Source organism: Mchenga conophoros, linkage group LG20 (assembly GCF_057382185.1).
Source record: "Mchenga conophoros isolate Kocher_MC1m ecotype Shallow Benthic linkage group LG20, M_conophoros_male_GT1.1, whole genome shotgun sequence".
Taxonomy (NCBI): Eukaryota; Metazoa; Chordata; class Actinopteri; order Cichliformes; family Cichlidae; genus Mchenga; species Mchenga conophoros.
In genome coordinates this window covers 21,151,892-21,178,064 of record NC_140545.1, presented here as the reverse complement: position 1 = coordinate 21,178,064, position 26,173 = coordinate 21,151,892, and the positions used below count along the sequence as shown (strand labels likewise).

Sequence of the window (26,173 nt, the reverse complement as noted above, 5' to 3'; positions counted from 1 at the left end):
ACTTGACTACAATGGGTTAAATCCCCCCCATGTGCCTGGAAGCCGTGCCCCCGTGTCCACAAAAAGCTGACTTTGTTTCAGACAGAAACGCTTTGTCTAAGAGAGAGTGTGTATTCGTGCCAGCCAGTGTGAAGATACAAGGTCAATGACCCACCCCCCATCTACCATCTATCTCAAAATCAGAATCAGCACAGACAAAAGAAAAAATATCACCTCTTACAAAGCTTTAAATTATTTTTAATAGATGCTGGCTGGATGCCCCCAAAACCTAATCTGGTGCATGATATAGCAGTTCTGTTTTAACTTCCCACCCATCACAATGAAGATGACGTTATATTTATGTGTGGATTTCACAATGGATTTATTATAACAAGCTCTCAGGGCCTGTTCGCCAAGCGTGTGACCCAGGCTAAGGACAGCCATCCGAATCAGACTCCCTTGCCAGGCTCTGTCACCTTTTTTAACATAATGGAATAAAAGAATTGTACTATACTCAGATGTTGCTGGAGAGGTAAGGCACAGTGTGGACATGTTGCTGTGACAGAAGATCGGGAAAAGGTAGGGATCTGCTTTCAGCTGAACACGAAGTGGAAGAAGCAACCAAAGACCAAAAAAGACTTAAAGGTAGGACACTACACATTTACCAACTGTAATTAGGACTACAGTATATGTGGTGTTATAAAGAACATTAGAAAACTTTCGATTAGCATCAAGTGTCTTGTTGGGCCAATGAGTGTGTTATTCCTTGCATCTGTCTTTCAAGGAAGTCTTAATGATGTCATAGTGTGAACTGAGATGTGGGGCTGGTCGACAAATGCATCAGCAGATTTATGTGAGAGTGAGCACTATGTTGTGCAGTTCCTGCGCCTGACATTTAGAGAACTGATATGCATTAGCATCATTTTTGGAGCGGTGATGTTATAACATGAGGTGGATTCGGTGTTCATGCATGATGTCCCAGGAACAAATCCATATGACTCATGTAATCCTTTGGCTTTTCCTCTAACACCACTATCAGGTCCATCTTTTGAAATATCTATGGAAATGTGCCACAATTTTCTAGATTAATTGACACACAGAGATTTTGTACAGATGGCCACTGACTTCTTCCCATGAAAGTGACATTTGTAGTTTAATTAGTAAAATTTATAACATCTATGCATACCCCCATGTACTTTGTATTCAGTGCAAAATGACAGCTAAGGTACAGTAGCTGATACCTTTTAAATATTAAAATATGTGTGCATAAGATGTTAAACATTTAGATCTCATGTATTTAAAATATGGTAACATGTGTAGTCATACAAATATAAAAAAAATACAGATATTATATTGTATTTCATTCAACTGAGCACTTCTTCGTAATAAAGTGTATGCATTTTTTCCACATGGACATTTTTGGGGGAGAAATGTTGTTACAGTTTGCGCTCATCAAACTATAAAATGAGTATTCAGCTCAGTGAGGCAGTATTGTTTTGGCTGCACAGTGGTGATGATGTAATTTCGCACTGTGTCCTGCTCAACAGAAGTTTCTTTCCATCCTATTCTTCTGCTCTCTCTGATGCAGTGACGTCAAAGCGCAAACGATAGGTGCTCTGACTCTGAACAAGCATCTTGTGTGGTTGAACACTCCCTCTCACATGCCATCTGCTCTTACCCGAGCCCTGGGCACTCGTGCCAAAGGGGACCTACGAGCATAGAGACCTTTTTGTCGTCACCGAGCTGGCCTCGTCTGCCTCAGTGCCATGCAATCTGGTGCATGGCACTGATCACGGCTCACTGTCAGGCCTGCTTCAGTCCAATCTATGGGGGGAAAATGCTTATTCTGAGAGCCAAAGGGCTTAACACACCCCTTGTGCTTTTGTGTCCTATGTGAGCCAAGTCAAGATGTGTTTCTGATGTTAATGGAGGATTGTAATGGTTTCCATTGTAGATGCACTGATATTCTCTCTTCTCTGAATTCTTTTTATTCAGTAAAAAAAAAGAAAGAAAAGAAATCTATTACCATGATAAAGCACTACTTAATCATAATATTTAGTTTTAAAGATTTGGAAATACAAATTTTGACTATACTTTTATTTTAATCCTTAGGTTGCAGTGCCACCTCATATTACCCCACCTCAACACCGAGCTATTGTTCTATCCAGTCGGTGCTGGTCTGTACATGCAGCATGTGAATGCCTGAGAGCCTACACAGGTCAGGACACTGTCAACAGCCGTGAGATGGCTTTTGTCTAACACAAATACAGCTTCTCCTGCATCTTTGGCACCTTCTAGAAAAGAAAACTGCTCTCCGCCTACCCCGTAGGATTTTCTCAGATGAATGGTAATGACCTTTTCCTGCTTTCCAATGAGTGTGAATGACTGAGTGTAGAAAACTCTCTTTCACAAAAAGTCAATCAAATCATAATTGGTATTTTGAAAAACAAAAAAACAAAAACAAAACATTAGTCTTGTTTCAATTGCCTTTGTCAGGATGTCATGTGATACGAGATGTGCCAGATGCAGTATTCATACACTGGAAACAGATATTGCTTTCATGCTCTGCTTCCCAGTTCTCTGCATTCAACAATAAAGCCCACATTTTGATGTCATCATAACCAGCAAGAATGCAAACTGTACAGAATCTGGGTTGTTCTCTGCTTTCATGTGGTCCAGCCTCATTTTTACTAAACAGATTTTGCTCACACCGGATCAAGCAAACATTTTTCAGCTGAAGAAAATACAGGTGCTGCCAAAATATGCTCAACCATGTGACAAGCCTCTCTTGATATACCGTAGTCATTTTTTAAAAGTTATTCTTTGAACTTCAATTTATTTATTGTGCAAAATTAGTTTTGTGACCACGTTGATGAAGTGTTCAGCATTATGACAGCCTGGTCAGAGCAGTGAAGTGGGTGAGGTGGAGGTGTTGTGTGGTGCTCATTCATTATTCATGAGATGGGTGGGCAGAGTGTAAGTGGCAGTGACGGACAGAAACTCAATTACTGATGTGTATGAACTCCTCTAGGGTTCTTGACCTGATATTTGAAGGGCTGGAGTATTAATTTCTACACTGCAAGAACAAGAATAATTTCCTGAAGTCATTGGATTATTGTTGCTGTGTGAAAGTAACAGAGATGGGGAGGAGAAAACCCTGATTTGGCACAAGTGAGGTAGGTTCGCATAACTTTTTTGTTTCGAAGTCCTGACACATTCCACAGTTCATTACATATTAATAGCAAACAGTTTTAAATATAGGCATCGAATGAATTGGTTTTTGTTCACACTGACAGATTAATTGTATTCGACCTTCAACATGAACTTAACCACAATTTATTCTTGTCAGGCATTCGGAGGATTCATTTACATATGTGGGAGGCAGTCACTTGTAGACAGCTTAATAACCACAGATTGTGTTGTTTGTGTAGTTTGCTCGCAGTTGTGAAAATATTCTGTTAGTAAATCTAACACAGCAGCAGCTTCTAAACAAGTGTTTCTAAGTACAAATACACATCACGTATACTGCAATTTTATGTCACTTCTTTTAGGTTTTCAATGGGAAATATTTTACTTACTACATCTACAAGATTTTTCCTTAAAAAGAAAACAGTTTAATGCTAATAGAGTTTTAATACTACATTGTTTTATAGTAAACCAGTTATTCCCACCCTATTATGCTTAGACTCAATTGTCACATGTTTCAGATATGTAATATCTGACTGTCAGATTATGCAGTATTTCACGCAAACAAGAAAAATACAAAACTGTGTAGCAAAAATTATGTTTGTCTTATTTCCATACTTTTTAAAAAATCTCATAACTGCACCTCAAGCGCCACTCATAATAACTACAATATACGGCTATCATTTGTCACAGGAAAATTTGAAAGTATATTTGCTTAGGTACAGTTTAGATTGTGAACTATGAGTAAAATGTTTTCTTCACTTTATAATTTGTTCAAGATGTAATGTCTTCTAGATGTCTTGTGTTACTTTTCGTTCAAACTAGGAGTAGAGAAATAGGTGACCACAATCAATTCTGGACTAAATGAAATATAAAGATGGGGACACTGGTCAAACCAGCGCTGCTGCTACTTTTATGGCAGAGTGTTGGGGCTTTGAACGTCCCTCTCGAAGGTAAGCGAATATCTTAAGACCATTGGCTAGTTGTAAATTTATGTCTATGAATTGTTTTTTCACATTACTTCTTAAACTGACTTTATTTCTCTGCCTGCAGTCAGACAACCCCCTACTATCATAAAGCAGTCAATGAAAGAGCACATTGTTGACCCCAAAGGGACCATGGTAATAGAGTGTGAAGCCAAAGGAAACCCTCATCCTATGTAAGACCTAAATAATCCACTGAACTGATTTTTTTTTTAAACTTAGATTGGCAAACCACTGATTTTTTTTTCCCGGCCTTTTTTCATTTGCTCATTTATGAAGTTTCTCATGGAGGCGTAATGGGAAGTATTTCAATGTGGCACGTGACTCTCAGGTGTCAATGCGCAGGCGCTCAGGGACTCTGGATATCTATGCCCGGAACAATCCAGAAAAGTATGAGGCAGAGTATCAATGCATTGCCTCCAACCAGTATGGATCTGCATACTCCCACAAGATCATACTACAATTATACAGTAAGTTTGTCTGAATCTAGCAGTGAAAAAGATATACAATGACTTCAGTGTATTGGTTAAAAATATCTGGGATGTATAAATAAATGACAACAAACTGTTTCCATCCCAAAAGGCTTTCATTGTTTAAAGAATAATTTGCTATGGTCTTTTCCATTTATTAAATTAAATTTAAACTTAAAATACAACTAGAAACACAGAAAACCAGAAGATCCAAGACCCAAAACAACAATATGTATATTAAATATTAGCAAGTATACCAGTAATTGGCATGGGGCCAAAACATCCAGCATAAGCCAGAATTTAATGAGCAGTGTCAAGCAAACTTTGCAGCTGAGAGGAGTTTGATTCTATTTGTGCAGGACCCCCTGTGTGGCCAAGAGAGATTGTGGAGCCTGTGGTGGTGAGTGCTGGCTTACCACTTGTCCTGTCCTGTGACCCTCCACCTGGCCCACTTAAACCTGAAACATACTGGATGTCCAGTTGTAAGTGTCTGATACCAAATGAAATGCTAGATCAAGTCTAGGGTCAAATGAGCAAAAACAGGAAGATTTTGATCATGTGGTATCTATGTTGGCCCTAAGAGGTCAAATGCACTGCAACCTAAGAAAACATCAGCAAAAAGAATAATGCTACAAAAGCACTTAAAACACAACAAAAGTGGAATAAAACATAATGAAAATAGAATAGAGGGAGATAATAGCATGATGTAACAGCTTCAGATTGCACTGATATGCACTGAGAAGAACTGCAGGATTGATCTATGTTGTGAGGGAAATGAAGATGCAAAGTTTTGTGTGTTCTAATCGCATGATTCATATAATACTGTAAATACATGCTTGCTATTATTTGTAACCAGTTCCATCTGTCACGGTGGGGTGTGCCGGTGTTTTAGAAACAGGACCCAAAAGCAAAAGCTGACAGAGGAATTGCAGGTTCTAACACAAAACGAGCCTTTATTTTGGCTGAAAAAACAGCAGCAAACAAGAAACTATTAGAAAAAAAAACTAAGAACACTATGAAAAAACTGTGAACAATATGACAGACTATGAAAACTGTGGAGAGAATAACAGACAACCTGACAATGAAACACAGAAAACAGAAGACTTAAATACACAGGAGCTGATCAGGGGAAGTGAGAACACATGGGGAAACAGCTGACTGAAATTAAGCATAATGACTCACAGGGACATGAAGCTAAACACAGTCACAAAAACACCGCAGACTCTTTCAGAATAAAACGGGAGACAGGGAAAAATACAATAATCCACGAAATAAAACTAAAATACACACACCACTGGGTCTCAGTACCATGACACCATCAGGCTACTGTCTCACCTAAATAACTTCTATTGTTTTATGAGCTTTTGTGGTGTTTTTCTACATCTGTTGTGTTGTATTGAGGCTTCCACCGTGACTTTTTTTCTACTTCTGTTGTATTTTGTGCACTTTTGATGCATTTGTCCATTTGATGGCATTTCCTTGGGTTGCGGTGCATTTTACTTTTCAGGGCCACCATTGGCATTACACTTCTAAAGCAATGTGAATAAGGAATTTTTAACTCTGTGCTTCATTTCAGGTTCATATGCGAGACCTTTCAACTGGCCCATTCAGACAGCTTTCCCCACCATGCAGCCTGTGCGGCAGGACCGCAGGGTTTCCATGGGAGTCAATGGAGATCTATATTTCTCTAATGTGTTGTTCAATGACTCTGTTGCTGATTACTGCTGTAATGCCCGATTCCCGTACAAAAATGTCATCCAGCAGAAGATGCCTGTAGTTGTGAAGGTGCTTACGAGTGAGTATAACTGTGTTCATAATTATTTCTAAATGTCCTACATCCTCAAGGCTTTTCAGTTTGGAGGTTCTGCACAATATCTAATCCTGAAATCAGCTGGAACCACTCTTCCAGTTTCCCTTTCACAGCACCTAATAGTCCTATTACATGGGTCTACTACTGGGACCCTTCTGGACTTTATCCTCCACATCTGCTCCTTTTAATATCTCAGCTCTTGGTACTTCTTAGTTCCATTGTGCTAATCCTTTAATGTGGCTGTTGGCTGGTATTAGTTTATCTATCAGAGCTGCTATCTTTGGGTTCTAGTCAACCACTAGTATTTCAGACTGGTTTGCCAGAAACTGTCTGGAAGCTGAACTTCTGTAGAACCTTACCCCTGTTTTTCTTAACCATCTTTAGAGGTGTCTCCCATCAGGACTGGAGATATTCAACTACATAATCATGATCACATGATACTGTATGCTGTCCAAGTTTGCATCGTACAGCCTGCTACTATGTGCTGGACATAGCATTTTTGCACTATCTGCAAACTGGATCCTGTATGGATCTGGTGCTTAGGCAGAGTCTCTGTGCTGTCCTTTAGACTGCCTGGTAGGATGTCAGCCACTTCTTCTGTCTGTTAGTAATACAGCCCGTGGAGGGGGTGAGGTCTCCCACAATACTATTTTGCCCCGTGTCTTGTCATTTTGCTCTTATTCCAGATCACCTTTCTACCATTTGTCACTGTTTGAAGCCACTTTATAGGCACCCACCCAGCCCTTTACACATAACATGCAAATAGCACAGGTACATTTCAGACGTTGACCAAACATAGAGTACAGGCACAGCACATTAATAAATGCAGTAGACAAAAATTAATCAAATAACAAGTTGGGATGTTAGCATATGTTGTTTGAAACACAGGAAGATGCCACTAAATATAATCACTACCAGCACATGACAAATTAAAATCCTATTCCTTTTGGAGCTAGTTTAGCTCACTGGTTGAGTAGGTGCCCGTGTGCCACAAGGCTGAAATGTTAATTATTAATCTTTTATACTTGCTGTTTTGGATGAGGAGTGTGATGACTCAATGTTTGAGGTATTTGACGGGGATTTTCTGGTTATTTTTCTCCAAAGCTCATGCAGTGGTTGAGGCTGCTCCCACCTGGCTGTCTCCTACAGGCTCATCAAGCTCAATATTGATCCTGCAGGGGGAGGAGCTGCTCCTGGAGTGCATTGCTGCAGGAATGTGAGTCTTCAATAAGGATCACACACACAAAAAAATTTCTAATTTCAAGTTTATGCTACAAATGATTATACAACAGTTTATTTTGTGTTTAGTGTAAGTATTTTCACCTTGAATTCATGAAAGTTATCCTGTGTAAAGCCTTGTTTGTGATTATTAAGGCCAACTCCTCACATTACCTGGGCCAAGGATGGAGAGGACTTGCAAGTGGCATCTCGCATGAAAGTGAAGAACTTCAACAAAATGATTCAAATCCCAAAAGCATCTTTTGAAGATGCAGGTGAATACACCTGCACTGCTAAAAATAGGTTAGGCTACGCTGAGCACACAATAACTGTCAGGGTCAAAGGTGAGTTCTTCAGAAACATAGAGTATTTTATGTTTGGACTGATCATTATAATCCAAACTAATAACATATTTTCTGTTTGACAGCGACTCCTTTCTGGTTGGAAAAACCCACCAACCTGATTTTGGCACCAGAGGAAAATGGACGGTTGGTGTGTCGCGCTGATGGGGCTCCTCGTCCCACAATCAGCTGGTTCATTAACGGAGAACCGATTGAAAGTATGTTTTAGGAGATCTTGTCTAAAAGGCATAAAAATGAATAAAAAAATATTGTGCCTAACTTTTATTTTTCCTTTTTGGTGGGGTTTTTTTCAGCTGCTACACCACTGCCTAACAGACAGGTTTCAGGAGAAACGCTAATCTTCCGCAGTGTAACAACTGAAAACACTGCTGTCTACCAATGCAATGCTTCAAATCAGTACGGCTACTTACTGGCCAATGCATTTATTAATGTGCTACGTAAGTTACCAGCCACTGTCATTCATAACATTAATTAAAACAGAGTTATTTTTAAAGAAAACGAATGTGTACACTTATGTCTGCATTTTTATTTTGTTAAATATGAACAAAATTATAGCAGAAGTGCTGCTACATATCTGGCCAGAAAGACCAGTACCAGTGTGTTAATTTGATAGTTCAATAAAAGGCTTCATTTGGTTAAGAGTGAGAAAAAAAAATGAGTTCACGTTTGCAATTTTGTCTCGTTATACAATATTTTAAAAAACAAACAAAATGCTAGATTTTTGCAAATATTTATGGGTGTTTTCTTGTTTTTTTTCTGTGCTACTTGAACACTAAAGTGGCCCTCCAATGAGATGACAGTGCCAGCAGTGGCCCACAGCTCATTTAAGTTTGAGACCCCTGCTTTACACCGATTTATAATTACTCATTTGAAAAGTTACTCTTTAGGAGAGTGAAACTGTTTGTTAGCATTTTTTTTTTAACTTTCTTTACTCAAAACTACATTTGAAAATGTAATAGGTCAATTTATTAAGCACAATAGGCAGTCACAGTTCCATATTTTATATAGTAAATATTACATTTAAATAATAATCCTTTAATTTCACTGCCGATTGTTTTGACATAACATTGAGTTTTTATGTGTATCAGGTTTAAAGATTTGCAGTTCAGTATAGGCTTAGGATAATAAAGAGTAATAAAATCAACCATGCACATCTATCAACAATGGCAAAATACTTAACAAATTATGTAGTTCAGTTCTTACAGATGAGGGTTTAATTAAATAATCACATTTTGGACCGGTCATTCCCTATCTGAGGTAGAAATAACACGTTTTTCTACCGCTCGTGTCCTTGCCATGATGCATTGTTTAGGCCAAATTTGCTTTTTTTTATATCATGGGAGAGTATACTGGGTGCATATTGAAGTCAAATAATCACTGATGATGCTGCAGTTGCTCCCTTTTCCCATAGATGCAACGCCACGAATCCTTGGGGCAAGAAATGAATTCATCAAAGTGACTGAGGGTAGTCGTACCTTTTTAGATTGCCAGTACTTTGGTTCTCCAGTGCCTGAGTTGAGATGGTAAGATGGCGTGTGACACTGTTATGATTTATAAATCCACTCACAGTAAGTGTGTGTCTTAACATATGTCCATGCTTCTTCTTACACAGGTCCAAATATGGGCAAGGAAATCTTGAAGGAAATCGTTTTAAAACCCACAGCAATGGGACTCTGGAGATTAAACATATCAAGATAGAAGACCAAGGAACTTACGTGTGTGTAGTCAGCAACATTGCAGGGAGAGATGAGGATCAAGTCAGAGTAGAGGTCAAAGGTGAAGAGTCATTAAAATAAAAAATAATTGAATTGGCAATAAAATTTGACATAATTTTTTTTTCATTGTACATTATTGTATTTATTTTGTTTGCAGAACCCATATTAATTGTCACAAGACCACAGAGTATGAAAGTCATGCGTGCAAGTGATGTCCGCCTGGAGTGTGGTGTAACAGCAGATGTCACGACTCCTATCACAACCACTTGGCTAAAAAACAAAAAGTATCTCACTCTTGGTTGGAGGTAGGATTATTGTGTATTATTTACTGTTAATTAAAGTACATTTATGCATATATGAGTACATATATGAGGCCCGTTTGTGCAACTAAGTTCATATTATTAGTTTCAGTGTAATCAAATGAGCTTCTAGGTCTCACCAATTTTATTCAATTTCTCAGAATCTCAATGGATGAATCAAATCTAGTGATTACTAATGTAAACACAGGCGATGAGGGAAATTATACATGTGTCATCAAGAGTGAGCTTGAACAGAAATCTGCCTCAGCACACCTAATGGTGATGGGTATGAAACACTGAAACCAAAGATATTTTATCAACCATATGACATGCTGAAATGTCTTTTTAATTATTTCTGTATTTAATTTATTTATAGACCGTCCAAATCCTCCCACTAACTTGGAGTTATCTGATCCATATGAACGTACTGTAAGACTGAGCTGGGTTCCTGGAGATAGCAACCACAGCCCCATAACAGGTAAAAGATGAAAACTCAAAAAATTACAAAAGTAAACACTTTTTTAAACATTATTACCATTTTTGAGGACTCTTTTGCTGTATTGACTAGCATTTTGGTTGTTTTGCATTCTTTGTTCTCTCACAGAGTTCTTAGTGCAGTATGACGACGATGATTGGTTGCCTGGAAAGTGGAGAAATCTTTCAACGTACCCAGGGAACCTCAACTCTGTCATTTTGCATCTCATACCTTTTACGTACTATGAGTTCAGAGTCATCGCTATTAACGAAATTGGAGCTAGTCGCCCTAGTCGTCCATCTAAGCGTTTTCAGACCAGCGGTGCACGTGGGTGTCATATGTTTTTGTTTGGGACAATAAATACTCAGAGTAAAGACTGGGATATATGACAATGTTGTGCAAAAGTTTTGAAGTACCTCTTATTTCTTTATATTTTGCTAGGAAAATTGTAAATGTGTGGAAATACAGTATATGAGGCAAAAACAAAGTTTTTATAAGTCTAATGAGCTTCAAAGTTAGTATTTGGTATGACCACCTTTATTATTTAACAGAGCCTGAACTCTCTTAGGCAAGCTTTAATGTAATTTCTATAGGAAATCTTCTAGAATAGTTCTCTTTTTGGATATTTGCAGTTTTTTATTTTTCTGTCAAGAAGATCCCTACAAGCTTCAATAATGTAGCTTTCCAGGCTCTGGGGAGGCCAATCCATGGTTGAAGTGTTCCATTGTGTGTTTTACTATCCAGGTATGCTTTTAGTGCACTGGTTGTGTGTTTGAGATCATTGGCGTTGCTGAATAATGAAGCCATTGCCAATCAAATGCTTTCCAGATTATACGGTAGCTCATCTGTCATTACATTTATGATATCATAATTCCATCAATCATGACAAGATCTCCAACACTGCTGACTGAAATGCAGGACCAAACCATGACAGAGTCTCCACCATGTTTTACAGATTTGAATCATTACTCCACAAATCGCTACCTTATCGTGGTGGAGGGGTTTGTGTCCCAGGGATCCCAGGGGCTATGTTGTCTGGGGGCTTTTGCCCCCTAGTAGGGTCTCCCATGGCAAATTGGTCCTGGGTGAGGGACCAGACAAAAAGCAATTCAGAAGATCCCTATGAAAAGACCATCGAGGGAACAGTTCACCCTGCCCGGGATAGGGTCACAGGGGCCCCGCCCTTTAGCCAGGCCCGGGGAGGGTGCCCGAGGGCAAGCATCTGGCCTGGCCGGGCCCCATGGACTAAGGCCCGGCCAGGCACAGCCCAAAAAAGGGACATGGGCCCATCTTCCTGCAGGCCCACCACCCGCAGGAGCCACCGTAGGAGTCGGGTGCAATGTGAGCCGGGCAGGAGCCAGGAGCGGAGGTCCTGGCTACCAAGACTGGCAATTGGGACATGGAATGTCACCTCTCTGGTGGGGAAGGAGCCTGAGATAGTGTGTGACCTCACCTCAACGCATGGTCTGGGCTCTGGAACCAGCCTCCTGGAGAGGGGCTGGACTCTGTCTCAGTCTGGAGTTGCCCCTGGTGAGAGGCGGCGGGCTGGGGTGGGTATCGTGGTATCCCTTGGGCTTGGTATATTGGGGTTTCTCCCCAGTGGATGAGAGGGTTCGTTCCCTTCGCCTTCGGGTCAGGGAATGGGTCTTGACCGCCGTCGGCACTTATGCGCCGAGCAGCAGTTCAGAGTACCCAGCCTTCTTGGAGTCCCTGGGTGTGGCACTGGAGGGTGCTCCTCCTGGGGACTCCGTTGTCCTACTGGGAGACTTCAATGCTCACGTGGGCAATGACAGTGAGACTTGGAAGGGCGTGATTGGGAGGAACAGCCTCCTGGATCTGAACCCGAGCGGTGTTTTGTTATTGGACTTCTATGCAAACCACAGTTTGGCCATAATGAACACCATGTTCGAACATAAGAGTGTCCATCAGTGCACGTGGCACCAGGACACTCTAGGCCACAGGTCGATGATCGATTTTGTAATCGTATCGCCAGACCTGAGGACATGTGTTTTGGACACTCGGGTAAAGGGAGGGGCTGAGCTGTCAACTGATCACCACCTGGTGGTGAGTTGGATCAGATGGCGAGGGAGGACGCTGGACAGACCTGGCGTGCCTAAACATACAGTGAGGGTGTGCTGGGAACGTCTAGCAGAGGCCCCAGTCCACGAGATCTTCAATTCACACCTCCGGCAGAGCTTCAACAGCATTCCGACGGAGACTGAGGACATTGAGTCCGAATGGACCATGTTCAGCACCTCCATTGCCGAAGCCGCTGCACTGATCCACGGCGTCAAGGTACTTGGTGCCTGTTGTGGTGGTAATCCCCGAACCAAACGGTGGACCCCAGAGGTGAGGGGAGCCACCAAGCTGAAGAAGGAGTCCTATCGGGCTTGGTTAGCCTGTGGGACTCAACCAGTCTACATGTGTTTTGTGGACTTGGAGAAGGCATTCAACCGTGTCCCACGGGCTTGCTCCAGGAGTATGGGGTGTCTGGCCCATTGCTACGGGCCATTCAATCCTTATACAACCATTGCAAGAGCTTGGTCCGCATAGCCGGCAATATTCAGACTCGTTCCTAGTGGGTGAAGGGTTCGCCAGGCCTGCCATTTGTCACCAATTCTGTTCATAATTTTTATCGACAGATTTTCTAGGTGTAGCAAAGTGGCGGAAGGCTTTCACTTGGGTGGCCTCAGGATCTCCTCTCTGCTTTTTGCAGATGATGTGGTTCTGTTGGCTTCATCGGGTGATGGCCTCCAGCTTGCCTTGGAACGGTTCGCAGCACCTCCAAATCTGAGGCCATGGTCCTCAGCCGGAAAAGGGTGGAGTGCCCACTCCGGGTCAGGGACGAGTTCCTGCCCCAAGTGGAGGAGTTTATGTATCTCAGGGTCTTGTTCTCGAGTGATAAAAAAGATTTGTTACTTTTGCAGTTATTTTTCCTTTTGAGTAAATAAATGACAAGTAATAAGTTAATCACTAAAAGTCCCAGAAATAAGCTTTTAGATGTTTTGCAAAACCAGGCACCTCCCAACTCCCAACTTCTGATCTTTATGCTAAGCTAGGTTCCATTAGCTAGCTAGCTTATGTTTCAACTGTAGTAAATGTATCTCTCTGAATCACAAACAGTTTTTCAAAATTGTGTTCATTTTTTTTGCACAGCTCCAGATATAATCCCAAAGAATTTAAAAGGCGTTGGTACATGGAGAAATAACATGGAAATCAGCTGGGAGGTAATCAGAATTTACATAATCCTTTTATTTATCACTAATATCTTCACATATCTTCGCACAATAAAGCTTTCTAATTTTATAAAAACATGCTTTTAGCCTCTAACCTACAGAGAGTGGAATGGACCCCATCTAAAGTATCTGGTCTGGTGGAGAAGGAGAGATTCTCGAGAGGAGTGGAAGAATGCAACCACTAAGTGGCTAAAATATTACATCTATGATGCGGATACCTTTACTCCTTATGAGATCAAAGTCCAGGCAGTGAATGACTTTGGGCTGGGACCAGAGTCTTCTGTTGTCATTGGTTATTCTGGTGAAGGCCGTACGTACCTACATTTCTTTTATCATAACATAGTAAGGAGTAGGAATTTTGGAAGGAAATCAATACATGTTGGTGAACTTCATTGTACTTCGGTAGATTCTCTGCTTCACTACATTAGAGATTACAAACTGTTCTATAGATAGACTTTCTTTAATTTGGTATAAAGCACCATCTAAAGCCAGACTGTTCCCCTGATTAATTTTTTGCATTTAGTTTTTTGTCAGACTGGCTGTCAGCTGATATTCAATTTACAATAATGGTGGGTGTTCAGTATTAACATGGGCAGAATCTCAAATAATGAGGTCAGTTTACATCCAAGTATTCCTGGTGAGACAAAAGCAGGGAATCATGAATAATTTCGGAGGAAAACGGTTTTTGTCATTACATGTTTTATGCTCACTGATAGCAAAGACGAAATTCAGTGCCATCTCTGTTTTCCCCAAGGCCCAACAACAGCACCCCTGAACCTGAGAGTGTCCGACATCGAGAGCACTCAGGTGACTCTACACTGGGATCCAGTGACAAGTGACACAATTATGGGAGAACTGAAAGAATACAAGGTGAATTCAGCATTTGATAATGGACAGTAAATTTGCACTACATTTTTATTTATTGACATTCAAAACTAAGGGCATTTAATCATTTTAATTTAATGAAATGCAGCTGGTGATGAACGCAATCAAAAGACTAAAATATGCCAGGTTTCATTTGATATAATGGTGTCTAAAACATTAATACCAGCTGAGAAAGAAGTCTCAGAGTGTGCTCTGTGTGAAAAGTTATATACTATACATCTAAAAGAATCAAATGCAAAACAGTTTTTAAGCTAACCCAGTTAACCCATTCTGCATTTTCCATAATTGCCATTCAGTTAAATTACATTTTGAGCTGTTGCTTTATCATTTGATTTCTAAAATTTCATTTTTCACTGTATTATCAGTACACCGGGAGAGCAGCTTGCAGCAACCACATTATATATTAAATAGTGGGCCTGACCATCCAGTAATTAATCAGTTACACTATACATTAGATATTACTGAAATTCTGAATAATAATATAATTTTTTATGTATGAACTTATCTATCTTTTCGGCTAATTTCAAGGAAAAAAAAACCTTTACCCTCATGTAAAAGAAACTCTGGCTTAATTGGTCTGTCATTGTTTTATCTGCTTTTGCCATCTTAAGAGGAAATCAAGCTTAGGTTGATAAAATCATACAGTAGAAAGATTACTGAGTTTCATGTTGCTATGTAACGTGAATACTCGATTGCTTGTTTGGAGAGCAGAAGATCTAAAATGTGTGTTGTCTCTCGTCTCTCAGGTCTACTACTGGAGGGACAGCAGCCAGCTGAGGTGGCATTGGGTTGACAGAGGGATGAAGTCCAAAGAATTTCCTATCAATGGCCCAGACCCCTCTGGGGTCCTTGATGAGCTTATTCCCTACAGCAACTACAAAATGTACATAGTTGTGGCAAACAGTCGATACGAAGGGCCGCAAAGTAATAACATACATTTCTCAACACCTGAAGGAGGTAAAAGTGTTACCACTTTGTCAACAAAACAATAATTTTAGAGATTAGCCTCTATCAATCACAAGCAATTCACAAATTAATGTGTTTTTCCTCCCCCTGGTATGTTTATCATCTGCTGCTGTGTTCTCTCCTGTAGTACCATCTGCTCCTAGATCCTTCAGGATCCAACAGCGACATCTGGACAGTATTTATGTTGACTGGGGCCTGCCAGCAGAGCCCAATGGCATAATTACTGGGTATTCCCTCAAGTACCAGACAGGTATGAGCTGAAAACACTCTGAAAGAACAGGAATCTGATTATTCTAGTAAAGCTGGCAAAGGTCCTCATCTATGTAACTCAACAGTGCTCTTAAATAAGCACTCAAAGATCAGAATATGACTAAAGCACGTTCTTATGAACACTTGCATAGTCACTCTCTGAGTAGGGGAGGTAGTTAATAGCTCAGCACCAGTATCAACAGTTCTCCCTATAAAAGGAAATGCCCACTCTCTCCACAGTGAACGCCACCAGGGGAGAGGAGCTGCGAGTTGAAGAGCTTCCTCCTAATGTGACAAGCTTCTCAATCCGCCGATATGACCGATACACTCGATACAGATTTTCTGTGGCAGCACGAACTCGCCTAGGGATAGGCGAATGGCATACAGAGGAATCACCCCACTACACTACAGAGAGTAATTAAGTCCTTTCTTCAGCTAAAACTGCTTAAAGCTGCTCCATTGTCACAAGGGGTCACAGCAAGTAGCTCAGCACATGCCCAGCAAATGTGTAAATCACAACACTTTAGAGCCACCTACTCAGACAAATAAAATAAACACTAAATGACTATGTTCACGTTGGTTTACTTAATGATGTGTGCCCTTGCATGTCTCAGTTTATGCTCAGGATCAGGTGGATATCACCACTCAGGGCTGGTTCATTGGGATAATGTGCGCTGTGGCTCTCATCGTGCTAATCCTTCTCATCGTCTGTTTCATCAAGCGGAGCAGAGGAGGAAAATACCCAGGTAGGGTGGTGATGCCTAACTGTAGCTGTAGAAAAATTTTAAGGCCTTACATTTTGTAGTGTTGGTTGAATAGAATTTTAAAACATCTTGGGTGTTGTCATTTGGGATGTTTTACCAAATTTTAATACAGTATAAAACAAACAATTAATTTATTTTTTAAAAAGAAATACAAACTATCAAAAAAATTGTTAGTTATAGTCATATTCAGGCTCCATGGTGTTAATAAAGCTCATTGGTACTATTTCAGTACGGGATAAAAAGGACATTTCACTGGAGCCGGTGGATGACAAAGATCAGGAGGGATCATTTGATTATCGGTAAGTTTTACCTTCTCTGGAAAATGAATGAATTTTTAAATTCAGACACTAACAAAAACTTTTACTGCTTCTCCCTGAGGGAAGTTGTGATTTAACAACACCTCAAATCAGTAAATAATATTATCTTACCAAACTGCTTTACAAAGTATTCAATGTTTGCAATGTTTCTTAAGTCATGTAATTTATTTTGTAATTGCACAGTAATAATACTCGACAAGGAAGATGTGTATTATGTTTGTTATTGTTATACTGTAACACTGCACCACACTATCACTGTTGAAAACTATAACTAAAATTAAAACTTTGAAACCCTGAAAAATTAGATAAAAACAGCCTATTTGTTTACCTATTATCCATTTGCTCCTGTGCATTTTTCTCTTGGTTTCATAAATTAAAGCTGCCCAGTGGAACTGCTGTTCCCGTGTCCTTCATCATAAACACGTTACACTTAACATTTTATTTTGCTAGCACATTGCACCCTCCTTCTGCATGTATGTGATCAGTGGAACAGCAGGGAACTAAATACTTATATACCATTATTTCTTTATAACTTTAATGTTGATTTAAAACTCCATTGGGTATCTTTAATTTTGATTAGATTTTAGCATCACAATGCACAGGTTCAAATCTTATTTTCATTTGATTTATAATAACTCTTTGATCATAATTACATTAATCTGTGTTTTTCTTTTTTTTACTCTGCCTTTTCTATCTAAACCCTTCCCCTCCAAAACCTCAATCCTTTTCTTTTTCAAAGATCCCTTGAAAGGTATGAAAAAAAACAAATATTGACACTTTGATATTATACCTGTGCGATCCTGGAAAGATGCAAAAACTGTATTTGTACTTGCAATATGTAGTCAGTCCTCTGACACACTGAATTCTTTTCATATTTTAGAATAGCACGTGTGTCCACTCTCCCCTACCCTCGCAGGTATGATCATTTAGTACTGCAAATTCTTTACAACTACTTTATAATAAGATTGAATCATTTTTATTTTTTATCTTTTCCATAATATCTTGAGTTTTTATTTATTTTTTAATCATTCATTCCTTCATTGTTTTTTGTAGAGAAGAGGAACGAGGGCTTCAAAGAGGTCAGCCATCTATTGAGGCAATGATGAAGCGATCAGACAGCGATGACAGTCTGGTGGAATATGGAGAAGGGGGCGAGATACCATTCAATGAAGATGGCTCATTCATTGGCCAGTACACAGGAACCAGGAGAGACGTCAGGGAGTTGGACTTTGGTGGAAATCTGGAGCTGCACTCACCAATAAATACCATCTACTCCCTGGCTTAACACTCAGATGTCAGACTGTGCTTCTGAAATACACAGAGCTATTTGTCATGTGGTTTCACTATCCCTGCATCCTCCACCTTCAATTTAGAACCTGGAGGAACTTTTATTTGTCAGCAGGACACAGCTTGAGAGTAAAGTGCTGTTTAAGCCCTCCCTATCCTTGCAGACAGCACAACTTTCAGGCATTTATGGAATAAAATGTAGAAAAGTTGGAATAATTTTTCTATAGAGATGTGATTTTCTTTTTAAACAAAGCTTTTATCTCTTTTGTAAAATACAAATATACATTGTTCAGTTATCCTATTAGGAAAGAGACACTTGCTGCGGATCACAGGAGATGGAAGTGGAACAGTTTATCATGTTGATAAAAATGGGTTACAAGGACTGATCTAGATTGGTTCTATCATTTTTTTTTTCCTGCTAATTTCAAGAAATCTATTATTTTTGAATACTTGCAGTTTCATAGAAGGGAAGTATCCTACTTTCACCTGAAGGGGAACCATCTATCAATTCAATTTTTTTCTGCTTATCCAATTCACAGTCGCCAAGGGGGCTAAAGCCTATTCCAGCTGTCCTAGGGTGACAGGTGGGCTATACTCTGAACAGGTGCCCAATCTGTCACAAGGCTAAAATGCAGGACAGACAACTAGTCACATTCATACCTATGGGCAATTTAGATAATAAAATATCCTAACCTCATGCCTGTCTTAGGACTATGGGAGGAAGCCAGACTACCCAGAGATAACCCACACAGACATGGAGGTTATCGTGTCCGCAACTGTGCCACAAAAAGGGAACTACAAATAAAGGAAAATAAAATCTCTCCATGGACTAACAATTCATTTGTCAGTTTCAAATCTGATTCTGTATGAAACAAGATGTCAAACCATTTGAGGAATCAATTGTGAGCCATAAATCAACTATAAAATCAGAGGTCACACATGAACCGGTCTCCTAATTTCACTCACAGTAAAAATGATTAATATTTATGTAACAGCAGGTTTTTGTTTTTTTTTTTGACTACTAATGCCACCTCTGTATTAAGACTGTTATATCTGATTTTAAATAAAGTGAAAGTATTTCTAGGATGTTTCATATGACTAAATATTGAAACCAGCTTCTGTATCTTGGAATTTTAAAGGGATACCCAAAACTTTCTTTTATTATCATTCTTAGAGTTAGCGGATGTTTCACAAGTGGAAAACATTCATGACAGTTGGTGGTCTTCCCAGTCAGCTTAAACTTTGTCAAAATTGGGTCATGCAACAGGGCAATGACCTCAAGCACACCATGAAATTTACAACAGAATGACTGAAAAACAACAGAATGAACGTGTTGCAATGGTCCAAAGTCCAGCCTCCAGCTTAATCCAAATGCTATGACAAACAGGAAAGTGAACTGAACTTAAGCAACACTAAAAAAAAGAGTGGGTTAAAATTCCACCACAATGATGTGAGAGGCTGCATGACTGAAAGTCATACAGAAAAACATTAATATGTTATTGCTCCTAAAGGTGAATCTAGAATCTAATTAATCTTTCATACACTGCTTCTGCATTTTGGCTTGATTTTTGTTAAATAAATATTGACTTCATATATTATATCATGTGTTCTTGTTCACTTGAGGTCGTTTTAAGGCTCAATGATGGTGTTAAAATTACAAAAAATCGAATTGAAAGAGACTGTTAATTACAAATTGCACTAAAAAGATAAAAACACTTTAATTCCCCTGAACCTTGGACAATTCACTACGATGTGGCAGGTTCACTGTAATCCATCATTACACCATTGGGGATTAACTTAAAGACAAAACGATATGTTATCTAAAATCTTTCTGGTTTATCTGCTATAGCTCTGAGTTATCTTTGTCATGCCCCTCCAATCAAGCATACCTAGGGGTTAGCTGGTAATGTTAAAGGGTTCAAGACTATGAGAGAGCTGAAAGAAAAACAATGTTAAATGAACTTCAAATTATCAAAGATGTTAGATTTGGATCAGAAGGTTCCAAAACTAGATAAAAATTAATCCTTTGGAGGTTTTTAATCATGTATCATATAATAACATTCACTGAGCTTATCAATTTACTTTAAGTTTTTTATTTAGAAAAATATATGTTGAGATTAAAGAAAAATAATAAGCTGTTTTTTTGTTTTTCTTTTGTTTTTCTGTGAGAGGAAAAACATCTAATAATATCCTGAAACTGTCTTTCTTGTTGTTCTTATCCTTCTGAAAATGTTCATCTTTAAGCTTGGGACTGATAAATGCCAACAACTGAACAACAACTGAACAACTACAACAATGATCCAAATCATTAATTAAACCTCTATTATCAATTATTTTATCAATTACATCTCATTTATAAAGGTGATTACGTGTTTATCATATAAAAATTACAGAAAAATGATCATCTTTGGGTTTCGGACTGATTATTTGTAATTGCAAATAAACACCAACAAACTATTTTTTATCGACCAAATGATCCAAATTATTAAATAAACCATCAATTATTTGATCAATTACTTCATAAAATAATCTCATCATTAATAATCTCATTGTTTACAAAAGTGATACAAAGCTGCAGCGCTAATTTATTTGAGGCATAACACGAAGCAACAGTGTGTAACTAAACGAAAGACCACTTTGAAGTTTGTTGTTAGCTGTTTATCAAGACATTTCTATGGAAACCAGTATGATCATGATGTTCTGTAAAATACGATGCATCGGCTCACAATGTTATCAATGTTTATCAGGTAATAAAAGCTATAAGCAGTCATCTAATGACTGATGCATTTATTACATTTTGTTGGCACACAGCCTTTGTCCCTGCCCTATCGGAACTATAAAAAGGACTCCCTAGAATATTTGTGTCAAACTACCTGTGAAAAGTTCATCATCAGCGCAAGAAGGTTTTCGTGACTTTAATATGCGTAGCAGCAGTTCACAGAAGAATTAGCTGTAGAACGCAGAGTTAGTTTGATTCTGTCAAAATCAGTCTTACAGTGATTCATGAAATTTTGAATAATTATCGTAAATAACTATTTGTTGGTGTTGCAGATCACATGTTGCAGATAGAAAAAGGATCAACTGATTCAACATGGCTCAAGTAACAATCTTGGCTGGTAAATAAATCATCATTATTTCAGTTACTAATTGATTCAAAAGTGTAAAATTCTGCAAAATAATAACTAATATATTTGTTTTTCCAGGTTTGTCCCTTTTGATTTGTCTTCAAGTTGGTATGTATTGATCATCTATATGTATTACTGACACGTGTTTCTGAATTACATGACTTAAAATGAGAAAAAAAAATTCTCCTCTTTGCAAAAGTGTCTTCAACCAAACTGGCATGCTACTTCACCAACTGGTCCCAATACAGACCGGGTGCTGGGAGATACATTCCTGAAAATGTAGACCCCAACCTGTGCACACACCTGATCTACGCCTTCTCTGTAATCAGCCCCTCAAATGAGATAACAATGTACGAGTGGAATGATGATGTTCTTTACAGATCCTTCAATGCCCTCAAGAACAGGTGCGTGGTTGAAATATTACTTTAACCGTGGCTTTGTTCTCAATCATTAATAACAAAAGTGTGCAAGGTTCAGCAGCTGTTCTGGCATGAACGGTGAAGTGGTATTCAAATAATTTTTAACCCTAAGCCAAAATAAAGAGGAAAGAGGAAAGAGTTACATGCAAAAATCCCAAAATAAAACAGATTTAACAAGACAGTGGTCTTTAAATGAACACAGAACCTATCATTTATATATATATATATATATATATATATATATATATATATATATATATATATAAGTTTAGGAAATTTTGGAGAAAAAAACCTTTTCTTAACTAGAGATGATGACACTGATGAATATTATGTAAATATTATGTAAAATTATTATGTAAAATTGCCCCTTGGGGATAAATATAGTCTTTCTGATTCTGATTCTGATAATGTTCTACGAGTGTGCCACTGTTTTTATTGCATTCTTATCATGATTCTGATATCCTAAAAATCTTTATACGTATTAAGTGTTCTTATAGAAACTTATATTAGTTTCTGTTATATATTTGTATTTATACCAGGATAAGAAGCTTTTTTTATGAAACACACACCATTTCTCAAATGTAGCATTCTTGTGCTTCATTCGTTTTGCATCAAATTGGATAAATTTTAAACTGTGTTCATATATAAAAGACATGTCACATGTGAATGATTTGTGGAAACAAACTCAAGTTGAGCTTTTGGTAGTCAGCATTTTGCTTTTATTAAATGAGACATAACAAGAAAGGAGTGAATCTGACTAAAACAAAATAGGACACTGTATCCTCACATAACCTGTTTTAAGGGGTTCAAATTGACTCAGTACTGAGATACAAAATCCAGTTAGCAGTACTGTGGTTTTTTTCAGACCTATACAAAATTCAACCTGTTTATACAAACAGAAGAGTCATTCCCTGCTGACCAAAAACAACCCAGGTTAAAGACAACTTCTGCCACCTCGAACCACAAAGAATTATTAAAGGACTATCACTGATCATCACTCCTTACACAATTTTTGAAGTAAAGGGTTTCTAATGCAAAATTTTCATAGGAGTTATGTTAAATGAATAAAAAAAATTGGTAAACAAATAAAAAGAGTTGGATGATTTTACATGACATGAGGAATGAGGACTTGCAAAATGTAGCATTCTTGTCAAGTCACATGGCTTAATTATAAATCTACCTGTTTTTCTACATCTCCATCACAGAAACCCCCAGCTGAAGACTCTGTTGGCTGTTGGTGGCTGGAACTTTGGCACTGCACAGTTAGTCTACATGACAACAGCATCACAAAGCTGTAGAATTACATTATTTCACATAACAACAACAAATTCATCATCACCTCAATATATCTATAAACTTTCCATCTCAATAGGTTTACCATCATGGCTTCAACTCCTGCCAGTCGCCAGACATTCATCCAGTCTTGCATCAGATTCTTGAGGCTGCACGGCTTTGATGGACTTGACCTGGACTGGGAGTATCCTGGAGCACGGGGAAGCCCACCAGAGGACAAGAAGAGATACACAGTGCTCTTACAGGTTAGTCTGGAAATCAATGTATACTTGTTAATACTATGCACATTATATTTTAGTATGTTATCGTTCCTTTTATATGTATTTTACATATAAAATATGCTTTCTTATTAAAATGAATGCACAATATCATCCTTGTCTACTGTATTCTTGCGTCTAGGAATTACTTGCTGCCTTTGAAAAAGAAGCTACTGAGACCAAACAACCACGGCTCTTGCTCACAGCTGCAGTGGCCGGTGGGAAGGGGAACATTGACAACGGCTACGAGATTGCCGATGTGTCAAAGTGAGTTTATTTGATAGGAAGTCACTAAAGTTCCAATCCTAAAGATTTCATCCCACTTTTCATTTTGCAGCACTGGAGATTGCAAGTGTAAATGCAAGTGTTAATTCATACTAAAACACTGACGGTCCCAGATTTACAGGGACAGCAAATATTTGATCAGAAGAGCTACCTGTGGTTTTATTTACTATACACACATTGCTTAATGTGAAAGGCTTAGACAGCAAACCACAGTAATAACATGAAAAAATGATGTAGAGAGATAGTTACATAATGTGAATACACTGAATGATTTTTCTTGAATGATACATGCTGATAAAAAGTATTAAAGTTACAGTTTGAATACATGGGCATTTTTAAGGATTTTTACTTTAAATATGTTCAAGTTCTTAACTTATTTAACTTATTATTATTATTGATATTATTTTGTTACATTGTATTTAATGGTGATGTTTTACAGGTTTCTAGACTTTATAAATGTCATGACCTATGACTACCACGGAGCTTGGGACCCATTCACTGGTCATAACAGCCCTCTGTACCGCAGCTCCGTCGATCAGGGTGATAACATATATTACAATGTGGTGAGTGAAACTTTCATCAACATTCATATATATATATATATATATATATATATATATAAATATATATATATATATAAATATAGAAATATATATCACTATAAAATATCATTATAATAATATTATATAATATACTATTTTTTTCTCTCAAAGGATTTTTCTATGAAATATTGGAGGGACCAGGGAGCTCCTATGGAAAAGCTCTTAGTCGGTTTCCCCACATATGGACGCACATTCACCACATCAACAGCTGCTAATGGTCTTGGAGCTGCAGCCACAGGACCAGCGAGCGCTGGGCCTTACACCCGTGAAGCTGGGTTTTGGTCTTACTACGAGGTCAGCTAATATAAAGCAGCTTATGTTCAGATTTATTACACCACAATGTTTTCCATAAATCGCAAACTGTGTGAAGGGTGTTGAAGTATTATTTTCTTCTCTACAGATTTGCACATTCATCCAAACAGGCAGCATAAAGTGGATTGATGAGCAAAAGGTGCCCTATGCCATTAAGGGCAATGAGTGGGTTGGCTTTGATAACAGGCAGAGCTTTGAAATCAAGGTACCAATGCCAATTTATGTTTAAGGTGATAATACAAAACAAATCATAATGTTCTTATTAACTGGCAGCTATATCTTACTGCTCTTAAAGTAGTACAGACATCAGGTAAAGTTTGGTTACATTTGGTTACTTTTGGATTGTGCACTGGTGGAAATGTGGTAGTTTTAAATTGCAACTCACAGTTTATATTTCACAGGCACAGTATGTGAAAGACAACAGATTTGGAGGAGCATTTGTCTGGTCTCTGGATCTCGATGACTTTGCTGGACAGTTCTGTGGACAGGGACATTATCCTCTCATTAGTTATCTGCGCACTCTTTTGAATTCAGGTAAACTGAAAAAAGTATAAACATGGACATTTTAATATTCATCAGTGTCATCATCTCTAGTTAAGAAAAGGTTTTTTTCTCCAAAATTTCCTAAACTATATATATATATATATATATATATATATATATGTACTTACTGTATTTACTAGATTCTCCACCACCTCCACCGGTAACCACACATCCACCACTCGTCTCTACGATCCCTCCTGGCCCAACAGCTACTACCACTACTACGGCTACTACTACCACTACTGCTACTACTGCCAAAACAACCTCAAGTCCTGTTTCTGGAAGTGGATTCTGCGCTGAAAAGCCAGATGGCCTGTATGTAAATGATGAGGATCCCCACACCTTTTATCAGTGTGTCCATGGACATGTCTACATCCAGACATGTCCAAATTATCTTGTTTACAGTGATGCATGCAAATGCTGTACCTAATTGACACTGAATAAAAGTTGTCTTGATCTAGCAAAAATGGTTTTTTATTCTTTTTATTTTTTATGAGAACCACACTGCCTGGACAGTCAATAAAGCCATAAATTCTAAAAACTGTATTAACCATTAAGCAAATGTACCCAGTACTCTGCAATACACATTATGTAATGCAGCTACTATAGCCTGAACTACATATAGGTCCATTTTAAAGCTAGGATGGGTTTGCCAAGATTTGCAGCTAGCTGCAGATTTTTTTCTTTAAAGGTTAGAATTAGATGAACAATATTGAATTTTTGGTCTCTGGATTGAAAATTGTACACCCAGTTAATGTACTTGAAACTGGAGCAGGTTTGGTTAAACTTTACATGAAGGTAACTAAAAGATTGTACAACAAATACAAATCTGGCCATGTTTCCTTTTTTTCTGTTTGTCTGGCATTTATCTGGCATTTTCTTTTCCTCGAAACCTGCTGTGGCTGTCCCTGTGCCAGCATTGTAACGGCTGGCTCAAACACAATAAAGGTCTCAACACCACGGTGAAAGGTTAAACCATTATTTGAATAGTTGAATTAATAAAGGAGAAGAGTGGCTGCTGCAGCACGGTAGAAAGAAAGAGTGAGTCAGAGCTTTACAAACAAACAGCTGACATAAATTGAGCCAACAAGTAAGCACATGCACTTTCCAGCCATCCGACCAAGCTGAAAATTAGG

At 38.5% G+C, this 26,173-nt stretch overlaps 2 protein-coding genes across 8 annotated transcripts; both read left to right on the top strand.

The window, feature by feature from the left end:
• Window positions 1–166: 166 nt before the first annotated feature.
• nfascb (neurofascin homolog (chicken) b) lies at window positions 167–19,799 on the top strand. 5 transcript variants are annotated; one of them, XM_085261178.1, is made up of 30 exons: window positions 167–624; window positions 2,092–2,197; window positions 2,309–2,326; window positions 3,011–3,155; window positions 3,991–4,118; window positions 4,219–4,324; window positions 4,428–4,618; window positions 4,978–5,100; window positions 6,195–6,413; window positions 7,533–7,644; window positions 7,803–7,990; window positions 8,074–8,205; window positions 8,302–8,445; window positions 9,420–9,531; window positions 9,621–9,784; window positions 9,881–10,028; window positions 10,184–10,308; window positions 10,399–10,500; window positions 10,627–10,824; window positions 13,654–13,724; window positions 13,821–14,043; window positions 14,488–14,603; window positions 15,365–15,575; window positions 15,712–15,834; window positions 16,074–16,247; window positions 16,448–16,579; window positions 16,827–16,896; window positions 17,654–17,665; window positions 17,795–17,830; window positions 17,968–19,799. In XM_085261178.1, exons 5-30 carry the CDS (start codon window positions 4,043–4,045, stop codon window positions 18,197–18,199), a joined length of 3,540 nt encoding a protein of 1,179 aa, XP_085117304.1. In that variant the 5' UTR covers window positions 167–624; window positions 2,092–2,197; window positions 2,309–2,326; window positions 3,011–3,155; window positions 3,991–4,042; the 3' UTR covers window positions 18,200–19,799. The 5 variants fall into 5 exon arrangements, with proteins under 5 accessions (XP_085117304.1, XP_085117305.1, XP_085117308.1 ...); XM_085261179.1 differs by lacking the exon at window positions 2,309–2,326; XM_085261182.1 differs by having other exon boundaries at window positions 2,092–2,326; window positions 4,494–4,618.
• Window positions 19,800–21,045: 1,246 nt separating this feature from the next.
• Window positions 21,046–25,826, top strand: LOC146550731 (acidic mammalian chitinase-like). 3 transcript variants are annotated; one of them, XM_085261183.1, is made up of 12 exons: window positions 21,059–21,165; window positions 21,253–21,317; window positions 21,405–21,434; window positions 21,526–21,730; window positions 22,951–23,007; window positions 23,118–23,283; window positions 23,438–23,562; window positions 24,020–24,143; window positions 24,294–24,476; window positions 24,583–24,699; window positions 24,896–25,028; window positions 25,178–25,826. In XM_085261183.1, the coding sequence occupies exons 2-12, from the start codon at window positions 21,293–21,295 to the stop codon at window positions 25,465–25,467; spliced, it is 1,455 nt and encodes a 484-aa protein (XP_085117309.1). In that variant the 5' UTR covers window positions 21,059–21,165; window positions 21,253–21,292; the 3' UTR covers window positions 25,468–25,826. The 3 variants fall into 3 exon arrangements, with proteins under 3 accessions (XP_085117310.1, XP_085117309.1, XP_085117311.1); XM_085261185.1 differs by having other exon boundaries at window positions 21,077–21,104; XM_085261184.1 differs by having other exon boundaries at window positions 21,046–21,317.
• The last annotated feature ends 347 nt before the right edge of the window (window positions 25,827–26,173 follow it).